We start from the raw sequence: 12,166 nt of genomic DNA on the forward strand, positions 1-12,166 counted from the left end.
TATTCCCACCCCCGCAACACTCAATGAATTAGTCTTGCCTATCTAAACTTATTTAACTTGGTGAGGGCATCAGTGTCCAGGGATCAATTACTTGGATCTTAAGGGCGGTATGCAAATTTTAAACTTAAGTAGATAAATAAAATCATATAGACATAAGTCAGGGTAATTAACACTACATAACTAAAGTCAGTTACATTACCAACATAAAAAACCCCATCTTTTTAGACTTGATAACATAAAAGGATGGTTAAAATGCTCAAAACGAATTTCCAATTAATCTAGTCAAATCTAAGCACTGATTTTATTGGAAGTCTTAAGAAGTCTTAAGAATGCATCAGTGGACAGACCAGTTAAATATGGAACAAAGTCATTTACTTGTTGGGCCATTGCCCTTATTCTCCAGTATTCAGCTTCGGCACTCGGTGAGAGGGAAGGAGCTGCCATTTTTACCTCACAGGCATCGCCACTCAGATTTTCAGAGCCACTGTGGAAATAGCCCAACAGATTCTACAGAGAGACAAAATGTTACAGGTATGGTAGAGTAATCTGTATCTCAAGCAGTGTAAAAAGCTGAACAGTGCTTTCTCATATTACACAATTACTAGTCATTCTTTCTATTTTCTAATATAAGAACTTAAACTTGCTAGTACAGTTAACTGTCGACTCACACCACAAATATTTATTAAGATGGTACATTTATTAAGATGGTGCAACCAACATTCACAAACTAAACACAGTTTGTTGAGCTATGTAACAAATGTTCACTAACATCCACTATAATGGGAAGTAGTGCAACTACATGACAGAGGCCAGGGGCACGTCAATATAAATTGTTCTGATATGCTGATGATCTTATGGCTATCTTTAATAATTATGTAATGTCATTACCAAAGGTTACTGAAGTCAATAGCAACATGGTTTATACTCTGGCTATTAACTGGAACAAGTCTAATTGGTGCCTTTGGAATCCATTAAATCTATAGATTACTGTACAAGAGTAGAATTCACCCTTTGTATAGATTCTATAAAATATTTTGCCTTTATACCTTTTTTAAAATCTATCATAATATGATTATGGAGTCTGCTTTTGAAATCAAACTGACTTTCTATTAGGTAGTCTTCAACTTACGACCAAAATTGGGACCGAAATTTTCGTCGTAAGTTGTTGTGGTCATAAGTCAAGACACCATGTGACCAGACATCATTTTACGACCATTTTTACAATGGTTGTTAAGCAAATCACCATGGCCATTAAGCAAATCACGGGTTGTTAAGCGAATCCAGCTTCCCCAATTTGCCAGAAACTGGCAAAAAAGGTAGCAAATTGTGCATAGTCATGGCTGCTATCTTGACTTTTGTGATTCCCCCCAACCTTGGGGATACTCCTGAGTATGATGTCTAGGGTAAAGGGGGCCCATATCATGATACATATAGGGTGGCTGATGTCCCCAGGAACACAGCAACCTATATAAAGTCGTGAGTTCAAACTAACTATGCTTCCACATCAGTATTCACAAAACTTGTGGGAACGAACAGTAGGTATATGAATAGATAGCCATAGACACACATACCAGAAATATTAACGGTTGAAAACAGTTTTTAATAATATATAGGCTGTACCTTCACTGGTTCAAGAGTAGTTGAAAAAGCATCCTCTAAGGCACAACAGGCCAGCCGCCACATTTCCTCAGTAAAAACAGGGCCAGCTGTCACTAGTACATATCTGCAGAGAAGAAAAACAGATTGTGGAAGATATCTGATAATCCTTTAGGTACGATCCAATGCCCATTGGAATCTGCTTGTACTCTTTCAACTTCTCCCCTCTTCACACCCTTAAAATCTCTTCAGGGAGTTCCCCAGCCATTCAGAGTAGTTGCACAGAAGAGAATAGTTGATGAGACTTATGTGCTGTCGAAGTCTTGAGTCTTTGTCTGCATTTGATTTTCACCGCCATGTCACCCAGGAGAGGTTCACAGAAATAACAGTCATTTAGCCAGGGATAAATTTATCATGTACAATCAGGATGTTATGTAGGGGAAACATCATAAAATGAAAGCAAACAACAATGATAATAAAAACAGCAATATAACTTCCATTGTTTCTTCCACTGTTTCTTGAACCTTTCATTTAAAGTTAATGATCTGTTTGGAAAGGAAACACATCAGGACTTTTAGATACTTGAACAACACAAATAATTATTTACTCCATTCTCAGCTGAACAAATACAGAAAGAAAATCTGTATTACCTGATACATGAGCACCCAACTCTCGAGATGGTTTCTGTGGGTTCTGCTACACAAGCTACAAGTAACTTGAAAAGATCTCTGAGCATTGTGTTGATCATATTCTCATAGCCAACATCTAAAAAAGAAAGAAAAGTATTCCTAGAAGTAAAGTCTCTCTTTACTTCTTGCAAGCTCAGGGAACATCCGTATTATTTTCTGAAAAAAGATATGGAACTGGTCTGTTTCCTAATCTAGCCTAGAGTCCTGGTAATTCTGGTCTCCTATCCAAGTATTAACCAAGTACTACAATACAAGTACTCAGGTTTTTGAGATTAACCAAGTTTGACTAGGTACTGCCATATGTATTAGGGTTTTGATGAGTAACCAAATTATAATATGTAAGAACAATTTGTGAACCATCTGAAATTTTGTTCTTAGACACAGTTTGTTATTTTTGCAGAAGATATTTTTCAATCTTGATAAAAAGGACCACTCAAAGAGAATATTTGTAGCTCAAGGTTGAACTGTGGAGTCCTTGGTGCTCTCTGAGCCTTGTTGTTTTCTTGCAGACCTTTCATTGCCAGACTAGGCAACATCTTCAGTGCGAAAAGGAAGGGGACCTGCTCTCTGTTTATATACCGTGGCTTGTCCTGCTTGTGTTGGTGGAGGTGTTGTTCTCTCCTTGGGAGTTCCTTGATTGGGCTGTTGTTTGCTGCTTGGTTGATTGATTGAGTTAATAGTTCCTTGATTAGGGTATACTGTACTGTTTGATTGTTCATCTGCTGTTAATCTCGGTGTTAATCTTTGCATATCTGGGTGTTGATTGCCGGTGAGGAGGGGTTCTGGTCTTTTGGCTTTTCTATTCATTCATTCATTCATTCATTTATTTATTTTTCAAATTTCTATTGTCTCTTTTGAATGGTATGTAAGTGTTGCTTACCTCTATGTGTCTGTTGATGGCTACTTTGTCTGAGTGCCAAGAGAGACAATCAAATCTCTGGTGGGAGGAGATGGGCGGTGACAAATTTGATAGATAGATAGATAGATAGATAGATAGATAGATAGATAGATAGATAGATAAATAATTATAATCATTTAAACTGTTTTTGGATTGCTCTTGCTCTTGTTTTTGTTTTATTATTGTTAGCAGCCCAGAGTCTGCAGTGAGATGGGTGGCCATATAAATTGTATGTATGTATGTATGTATAAATAAATAAATATTTAAATCTCTGAACAAGTACCTTTGAATTTCCATTTTTGGAATGTCAATATAAACCAAGGAAATCTGGCTGAATTATTCCATTTTCTCCTTGTCTGCTGAAGTAGAGATCAACAATAAATGTAGAATATATAAATAAAGAAACTAAACTACTTTTACTTTAATATGGCCCCTTTCTCACTTCAATGGTGAATCCACATGATTTTGATTACACTGCATGACTCTAAAACAATCATGTTTATTTGCAACAAGGTTAACAAATGAGATGTGCTTTACTCACCTGAATGTATGAAGCTCTGAATGTGCTCCACCACTAATTCACAGGAAAGGCCAATGGCATGTTTGAAATTAGCAGATGCCCCATCCCAGTAAGAATGATCGCTGTGGCTGCGGTGAAGCCAAAGAGACATTGTAGGGAGCAGGAGGTGTACAACTGCATAAATACCAAATCCTGGGCCTAAAAGATGAAAAACAGCAGGATAAAGGATCTCCTCCCCCTTCAAATACATGCTTAGGTTAATCCATGTCCTCACTCAGGGTGCTACATCTCAAGACAGACAGAGACAGAGAAGGACAGGAAGTTTTGATTGACTAGGCTAGAGAGGGAGAAGCTATGGACTTCCAGCTTTCCAGTTCAGCTATTGAACTCCAATTCCCAGCAGTCTCAGCTAACATGGCCCATGGTAAGGGATGCTAAAGTTAAGCTCCACAATATCCCAAGAACTACAGCCTGCCTATTGAGGACCAGGCAATGAAAGTGAACAGGAAAGAGATGATGGAGCTATTCTTAGATGAGCAGTTCTAGCCATCTTCTTCACATTTCCTTTTTTGCACCAGGAAGACGTGAAATACATACATAATGTACCACCTAGAGCCTCTGGAGTGAAGTGCTTTATAAATCATACAAAACAATGAATAAATAAAATTCACATGTAATGTTTCTGAGGTTAATGTGACAACCAACCTTTAGATGATTTCTCTGGGATAAACAGGTATTCTTTCTGAGCCTGAGTATAGTCATGTTAAGGGAATACAGACTGGAAATAGTCTTGTACTGACAATAGACTTGTAAAATGTACAATAGTTTTATTTATGAATTTATATCTCCTTTATGAATTTATATCCAAGTTGCCTACAGTCAAATAGCCTAAGACTATTTTATTGACCTGGAAAGAGAGCAAGCAGTGATAAAACGGTAACTCTGGAGGAAGAGTGTCAGAATTTTGGAGCTGTTTTCCCCTTATTTTAAGAGATTTGTTTGCTTTTAATTTAATAATGAGTAAGGCCAGTTGACAAAACACACACACACACACATGCTGGCATTACTTGTTTGCGGTTGACTTTTGGCAGAGTACTCTTAGGAGGTTCAAGGGATGGCAAAAGGACTTGGGCACTCAAGTACTTCCTATCTCTATCTTAAACCTGTTCTTTCAACTTTAAAATAGCTTAATTTGGGGTTGAAAGAAATACAATAGCATTTGATCAGTAAGCAGTTCTTATATTCATATTTAAGTTGCCAACTATCATGCAAAATCCTTAAATATACCAGCATGAACTAGTTTTAATAATGGTATGGAACAGGGAGTACAAATGGAAACTGCAAGGAAATGGTACACTTGGGTGTGCTTTGCTGCATAATTCTGGGATGCTCCATTTTGTTTGTTTCCAAGCAGTTAGACTCAATTAATACTGCGTGCTCAGAGAAAATGTTTCTGCAATTATTTTTTTCCCCAAAAAGCCCATGAGGTAGATTGGGTTGAGATACAATGATTGGCAGAGAGTAGCTCTGAATCTGGCTCACTACATCAAACTCTCTCTGGAAGCAGATCTGGAAATCAGTGGCATCAATGGGGTGTACCTATGTGTATGTCAAAATCTACAAAATGGAGGTGTGTTGTAATAATATAAGCCCCACTGCTTTTGGGGCAAGGCTTGTAAAATCTGTTATCTTGTAGATTTTGACACATGCTCTGTGGGCACCCACGGATGTGGTTTTAATTCTTTGTACTGAAACCCAGTCAATTACCTGGCATTTTGGTAACATCTCTTAGTAGTTCAAAGAGCAAATCCAAGGTAGGAGGCTGGTGCTGGCGGGGACAATTGGATATGGCAGTCGTCAACTCTTCTAGCAGAATGATCCAGACATTAATAAGGCCTAAGGAAACAAAATCTTATGGATAATATATGATAAGCTTTCTGGAATTTTTCCCAGATTCATACTTCTTTCTTCCAATTATGTCTGTTTTTATTTTATTAGAGGTTGGATGTATGACTTGCTCAATTCTGTCTTCCTGGCTTCCAGCAAAGGCTAATTTAGATGCCATATGCCAGCTTGCCAGCAAAGAAATCCACCATGTGAGCTTCTGATATCTGGTCTTCCCTTGTTCCTTTGCCCAAATTTAGCTGCCAAATCTTCCATTGTTTTCATGCAATACCCCACAATCAATGTACATGCCCATATTTTCTTCTACTCTGATGTAACAGCACATTCAAAGGGGCAGCCCTTTAAAAACTAGAAGCTCATTAATCAACGGAGGAGGAGCACGACTTGGTCCAAGCCCTTCCTCCAAAGCAGGATTATCCACTTTGTAAAAAGAAAAGGACAAGCTGCTTGACCAGCTCAGGGAATTACACACAGCCAGCCCAGTATGCACCTCTGATATCCACCTAGGCTAGTTCCATTCAAAGGTTATTAGCACAACTATGCTGTTTTTATAGTATCTTTTCCTCATTAACGTATTTATTTTCAGTGAGAAAAAAAATCAGATGATACAATAGGAAAATAGAAGAATGTTACAAAAGGGGGATGACAGCAAGCCTCCTTGATTATTGGCATAAACAGAAAGGTGAGGTAGAAATTAAATATAAAAATAGAATAAAAATCTGGACCCCATCTAAAATATGGTACACAAGGCACAAATTGTCCATTAGGATCTTGTCCGGAACTGGCTCCAGTTGAGGACAGAGACAGAGATGTCTCTGCTGAATCAAGGCATGATATTGTAATGTACATTGTACATACACAGCCTATCAAATATAGCATCTTGTGATATAATGATGCTTGCACAAATAATACTGTTCTCTTTAAATCACTGATCTGTTTGCTCTCAGATGTAGATCACAGTGTTATAGCCATGTAAAAATGGGGAATGGAGAGGAACTGAGTTGACAAATAATGAAATAGACAATGAGTCTGCAGCAGAAATTCCTTAGACAACATTATAGAGGAGACATTCCCTAAGCTAGCAAATGTGGCAACTGCAGGCTTCACAGCAGATCTATCACTGTATAGAAGTTGAGTTGCACTTCCCTATTCTGGAACAGACTGGAGATCAGATTCCATGTACACCTCCATCTGGAGATGTTTTCTTTTCCCACAATGGCTAGACTCCAGCTTGCATTTGCACAGTAAAAGGCTGTAATATAATGGGGGGGAAATCTATGCAACCAGATTTGCTTTGCATAGTGCATATGCCTAATCTGCTTCAGATGGAATGAGGGGAATCATTTGACAGAAACTTGAAGCACTTCTAGTCCACCCCTCCATGGCTGCAGGAAATTTTCTAAAGCTTGTACAATAACTGATAATGGGCATGTGCAGAAGATGACACCTTCCCTCTCCTTAACTTTGTGTTAACATTTCAGGCTCAAAAGGAAAAGTTATCAGGGCAATTAATCTCAAAGAGAAATTCAAGCCTACGTCTTTTTTATTTTTCCTTTTTTAAAAAAAAACCTGTTTTATGGCTGCAGCTTTTCCCTTCTAGCAAATTATTTCTCTGATAAATGGCAGTGATATCAGGTTGCTATTTGAGTCTCTGGGTGCTATATATATTTTCATTGCATCTAATTGTAAAGAATCTATTAGTTGAACTTCATATGACATAGCTAAGGAACCACATTTGTTAGTATGTGATATTTAAGTCCATTCTTCTTTAGGGTCACATTTGCTTACCTGTGTCATCATCAAACTCAGAAAGGACACATTCAACGCCATCCTCACTGCCTGCAGATCGTTCCTGGATCCTTTGGGGTAAGTTCGCAAATTTCCCGCTGAGAAAAATAGGCTTCAAGGGCATTTTGTAGATTTTGGCAAGTAGCTAAAAAGGGACAGACATGGTGCGATTGGTTTGGAATTTCCATTGGCATATCATGAGATTAAGCTTCAGGTGGAATGCCTGCATATTTAAAGAACATTCTGCTAAAATATGTTTTATTTTTGATAGTTTAACTGGTCAAAACAAATTGCAGGAATTATTAGGTGGCAGAGAAGAGACTGGTGCTAAATAGGGGAATGGAAATGTGAATCATTACATAACTTTGAAATGATTTTCTTACCCCTTTATTGTGATCTTAATCTCATTGACACTGTACTTACAATGTGCTTCCAACTGCTAATACCAGTTACTTGGACATCTGACAGTAAAAGTGCCAAATAGAATTTAAGTGTTAAACTCTTCCCCCACATTGCATAGCTAAGGATGAACCATGTGGCATTATAATAAAAACATTATTATAGGGGAAGCCCCAATTCCTGACACTATTTCAGTCTAGAATGTACCACTTGACGTTTGAAATGTGCTAAGCCAGGTTTCTCCACATTCAGAAACCAGCTCTTTAATGCACACGGACAGCTCACTATGTGTAAGGGCCCCCATTTAGGAACTAATGTAAGTGCCTTCAATGGGATGACAGCTGAGTCTGTGTGGCTTCATTCTGCCCACCTGGGAACACCTCCTGAGATAATCAAGAGCAGGAAGGCACAAATCTGTAGACAGGTATCCTAATGTACAGTCACCAATATCCTTGCAGTCTGCTTCCCCTGCAAAGGGAGATAGAAAAAAGCAAGACATAGCAGATGACAAGACCATTGCTATTATGAGCTGTATATCAATGAGGTCCACAAAGGTTTACTCAGCCACAAAATAAATCAGGGTTTAAGAGGATTAACAAGTAGGGGGAGACAGAAAAAGTGCTTGGGAGTATATGCAGAAATTGTTGGCTTGGTGCAGGGATCAAATATGATGGTTAAATCCTGCTTGCACTAAGACACTCTGCTGGAGGGCCAGTATATCCCTATCTTTCCCTCAGCGTTCAAGTGCTGGTAGTAAACATACTACACTATGCACAAAGTGCTGTGCTTACTCTAAAGCAGTGTTTCTCAACCTCAGGGACTTTAAGATGTGTGAACTTCAACTCTAGAATTCCCCAGCCAGCATGAGAAATTCTGGGAGTTGAAGTCCACACATCTTAAAGTCCCTGAGGTTGAGAAACACTGCTCTAAGGACTGTTTTTCTGTGCCTCAGTTCCACTGAACCATCCAGTTATCCACTGGTATGCAAGCTACATTAAGGAGGAATAGAAGAGCCAGGAGAGAAAATGAATGCTCTAGTTCCAATTATGTATTATTATTCACATAATTATTATCAATTTTCAATATGCAAACAAATGTCTTAGTAGTTCTTCCAAATGAGAAAGAAATAGAAGCAAATACCTTTGTCCTTTTGGAGACTTTAAGCTCCAGTTATTATAACATGAAGCCCCCTTAATTCACCAGACCTCTCTACTTTCATTATTGGCAAGAAGCAGTTCAATCTCCATGGCATTTTCTACCATTCTTTGGGTGTTCTGAAGATTCTTATGAAAAAGAAATTTGATGAACATCTCTGAGTAAGGTGCTCAGGTGGTGACCTACCGGGTCTTCCATAGCATAGCATCTATTTAACCAATTTAATCTAAAGCACATTGGGACAAGCACAACTCCCTTGGATCACATTATGATGCCAACACATTACTTCCATGTTACATACCTCATTTTGTGTCACCCTGTTTCTCCTACTAGATATAATGTCAATTTACACATCACAACATTCTTTCTCCTAAAATCAATTCCAGGCAAGCCAAATTAATTGTGTACTCTGTGCAACCCAAATAAAGCAATGATGCAGTAATGAACAAAGCTTAGGGTAGAATAGAAATTTAGGATATAAAAGTAACCATTTATGGACTGGGAGGAGCTGAGCTCTCCTGATCCTACCTGATATTTTTGAATCTTATATGCAGGGAAATACTCTGTTTTGATTGCAGCCAATCATGAGGAGCCAGAATATGTCCTTCTATTACATTTTTCTTTATATATTAAAGGCTTTTAAGAAACTGTGCTGACTTTTGTCTTGTGGTCTTCAGCAAGTGTACCAATTGTTTTAGAGTCTGGCTTGTACTGAATTTAGAGCAGCAAGAAGGAAAGCTATATAAAATTCTCGTACAGCTGTTAATGAATGCTAATGGAGGCATAAAATGGGATCATGGTAGCCCCCAGAAAACAGCAAAAGAACTATCTAAAATACAATACAAAAATGTTCACCAGCATTCTTGGAACATTATGGGGATGGGGGTGGATGGCAGCAGAACATTACAAAAGCTCCATATGGGTCCATTTCCATAAATCACAGAGCCGATACTTCAGCATTCATTAAAAGAACGTCACAAATTGTTGTAGTTTTAAAAATGCATTCAGAAGCAGTTCTTGGTGCTGGCTACCCTCCAGTACACTGCTTGCCATCTGTTTCAACAAACAAGAATCCCCCTATGACATAGAATTTGTCCATTTCTTTCTTTAAAAAAGAGAGAGGGAGAAAGAGAGAGATTTACCCAATCCTTTGACAAACTTCATAAGACATATGATATAACTTGTGGCTGCATTTGCGAAGACTTGGATGTTGTCGGTATTTAGAAATGCTTCAAAGACATCAAATACTGGAGCCTGGCATTTTCCTAAGACAGAAAGAAAAGGTTTAGCTGATTATAAAATGTTCTGTTTTCTAGAAGCTAAATGGCTCCAGAGTACATAATATGAACTGTTGTGGGCTTATTCTGAAGTACATCCACTGCATTTTAAAATTAAAGGTAAGTCCTAAGGAGGTTTATGCAAAGGTAGGTGTATTTAGGAATACAGCACAGGGTGACATTTCCAGTGCCAAATTAAATGAAGAGAGACTGAACAAACATACACATGTCTATACTGAACAACAACAGGAAGTCTGCGTTCTGATTCCAATAGTAGTACTTGGGGTGGTATTAGAAGGCCATAAATTTAATCCCTGGAACCTTCATATATGAAAAAATGCCAATCATTCCACTGATTACTTCTGCTAATCAGTGCTGATGCAGGGGGGCTAAGCCTCTAATTCAACATAAAGCAGCTTCCTATAAGGGTACTCACTCAAGTACAAGATTAACGTATCTGGACTGAAAAAAAAATCCAAGTAACTACTAATTAGCGTTAGAAAGTTCCAGTTTTCGTAATCTTCGTGTTGCTCATGTTCATCTGGCTTTTTTGCAATCCAGATAAAGCCCTAGAGTAGGGAGGTGGGCTATAAATCAGGTAAATAAAAATATTGCACATCTTCATCCAATTATGCAAATGTCATAATTGCATAATTAATTGCATAATTGCAAAATAATTGTGGATCCCTACTGATTGAACTGTTCAACATGGAAGGAGATGAAGCTAGGAGATTGTCCAGCCTGCCTCAATCGAGAATCTGACTGGGACTTTGACTACCAGCTGGAAAACTGTTAATTATGAAATGCTTGGAGGGATGAAGACTTTCAATGAAAAAGTGGTTGCTAGGTGACAGCACATTTCACATCAGTTGAGTTTGCAAAGGCTGTTGGTTGTAGTTCGGGCGCTTTTTTTTTGGTTTTGGTTTTCTGTAATATTTATCTTCATCCTTAATCATATTGGAGTTTATGGCAATGTACTGCAAGCAAAGAAAACTAATCCAGAGCCCCACCTCATATTTTTGGCTCTGAACAGCCTTCAACTCTTAAGCTAATTATTATTTTATAAATGAAGATTTAAAGTCAGCAGACTATGGGGTAGATGTAGGCAAACATGAGTCACTTCCACATTGGCACTCTGCACCAAGTCAAAATCAACTGCAAATTTCAGTGTTCTCTTCATGCCCAAGCTGAATCTTTTTTTCCCCTGGTTCCATACCGATTAATCTGAAACACACACAAAACTCGACTATTTATTTCTTTTGCAGTGGTCCAGTTCCACAGAACTTGTGAAAGGCTTGTTTTCCCACTGCTAGGAACTCTTGCCTCTTTTTGCCTTTTGACTCTGAGCATCAGGAACCTGTTCTTGGTGCGTCTCTGTAGGTACCCTACGCAATACTTTTTTACCCTGCTTCAGCCACTGTGGTAGCATTCGATTATGTTTAGGAAAATACTTTATTTCCCAAATGGCAGCAAGCTGCTATTTCACAATGTAAGTGGTTTTTAAATGCAGGAGGAAAGTCAGCCCTGCAGCTGGAAAACGGCTTCATAGCAAGTGTTCCATTTCATGGCAAATGGCCAAGCAATGCATACATGAACTAAAATCTGGAGGGGGTAGTTTCTACAACTTTATTTCACTTTTTTGTGGAGTAGAGGTGAGGGTTTTGTTGTTGCCATTGCTGCCTTCCAGGATTTGCAGAAGCCTAAAAAAATCCTTTTTACCTCTAGCATAGAAGACCAGGAGGAACCATTGCTAATATCCTGAACAAATAGAACCACCATCCTGATTTTAAATAGCTAGCAAGGAGTTCGCTCAACGATTTTGTTGTTTTGAATTCTTTCTGGAACAGCAGCATAGCTGTGCAGAAGAAAAGAAATTTAAGCCCAGTCCAGGATCAATGCATCCAGACTTTTAACAAGGGTAAATAATCAGCTAGTATGT

The 12,166-nt window shown here is 38.4% G+C and overlaps 1 protein-coding gene across 1 annotated transcript in view; it reads right to left on the reverse strand.

Moving 5' to 3' along the window:
- Positions 1-12,166, reverse strand: part of ARFGEF3 (ARFGEF family member 3) — a 78,725-nt gene that overhangs the window by 6,329 nt on the left and 60,230 nt on the right. Inside the window, exons 24-31 of the mRNA XM_063309337.1 lie at positions 10,093-10,215; positions 8,166-8,263; positions 7,397-7,541; positions 5,471-5,599; positions 3,725-3,901; positions 2,247-2,361; positions 1,621-1,723; positions 376-507 (exon numbers count right to left, since the gene is read on the reverse strand). Coding sequence (XP_063165407.1) covers positions 376-507; positions 1,621-1,723; positions 2,247-2,361; positions 3,725-3,901; positions 5,471-5,599; positions 7,397-7,541; positions 8,166-8,263; positions 10,093-10,215 — 1,022 coding nt within the window. The remainder of the gene's footprint in view (positions 1-375; positions 508-1,620; positions 1,724-2,246; positions 2,362-3,724; positions 3,902-5,470; positions 5,600-7,396; positions 7,542-8,165; positions 8,264-10,092; positions 10,216-12,166) is intronic.

This window comes from Candoia aspera, chromosome 1, assembly GCF_035149785.1.
Source record: "Candoia aspera isolate rCanAsp1 chromosome 1, rCanAsp1.hap2, whole genome shotgun sequence".
Taxonomy (NCBI): Eukaryota; Metazoa; Chordata; class Lepidosauria; order Squamata; family Boidae; genus Candoia; species Candoia aspera.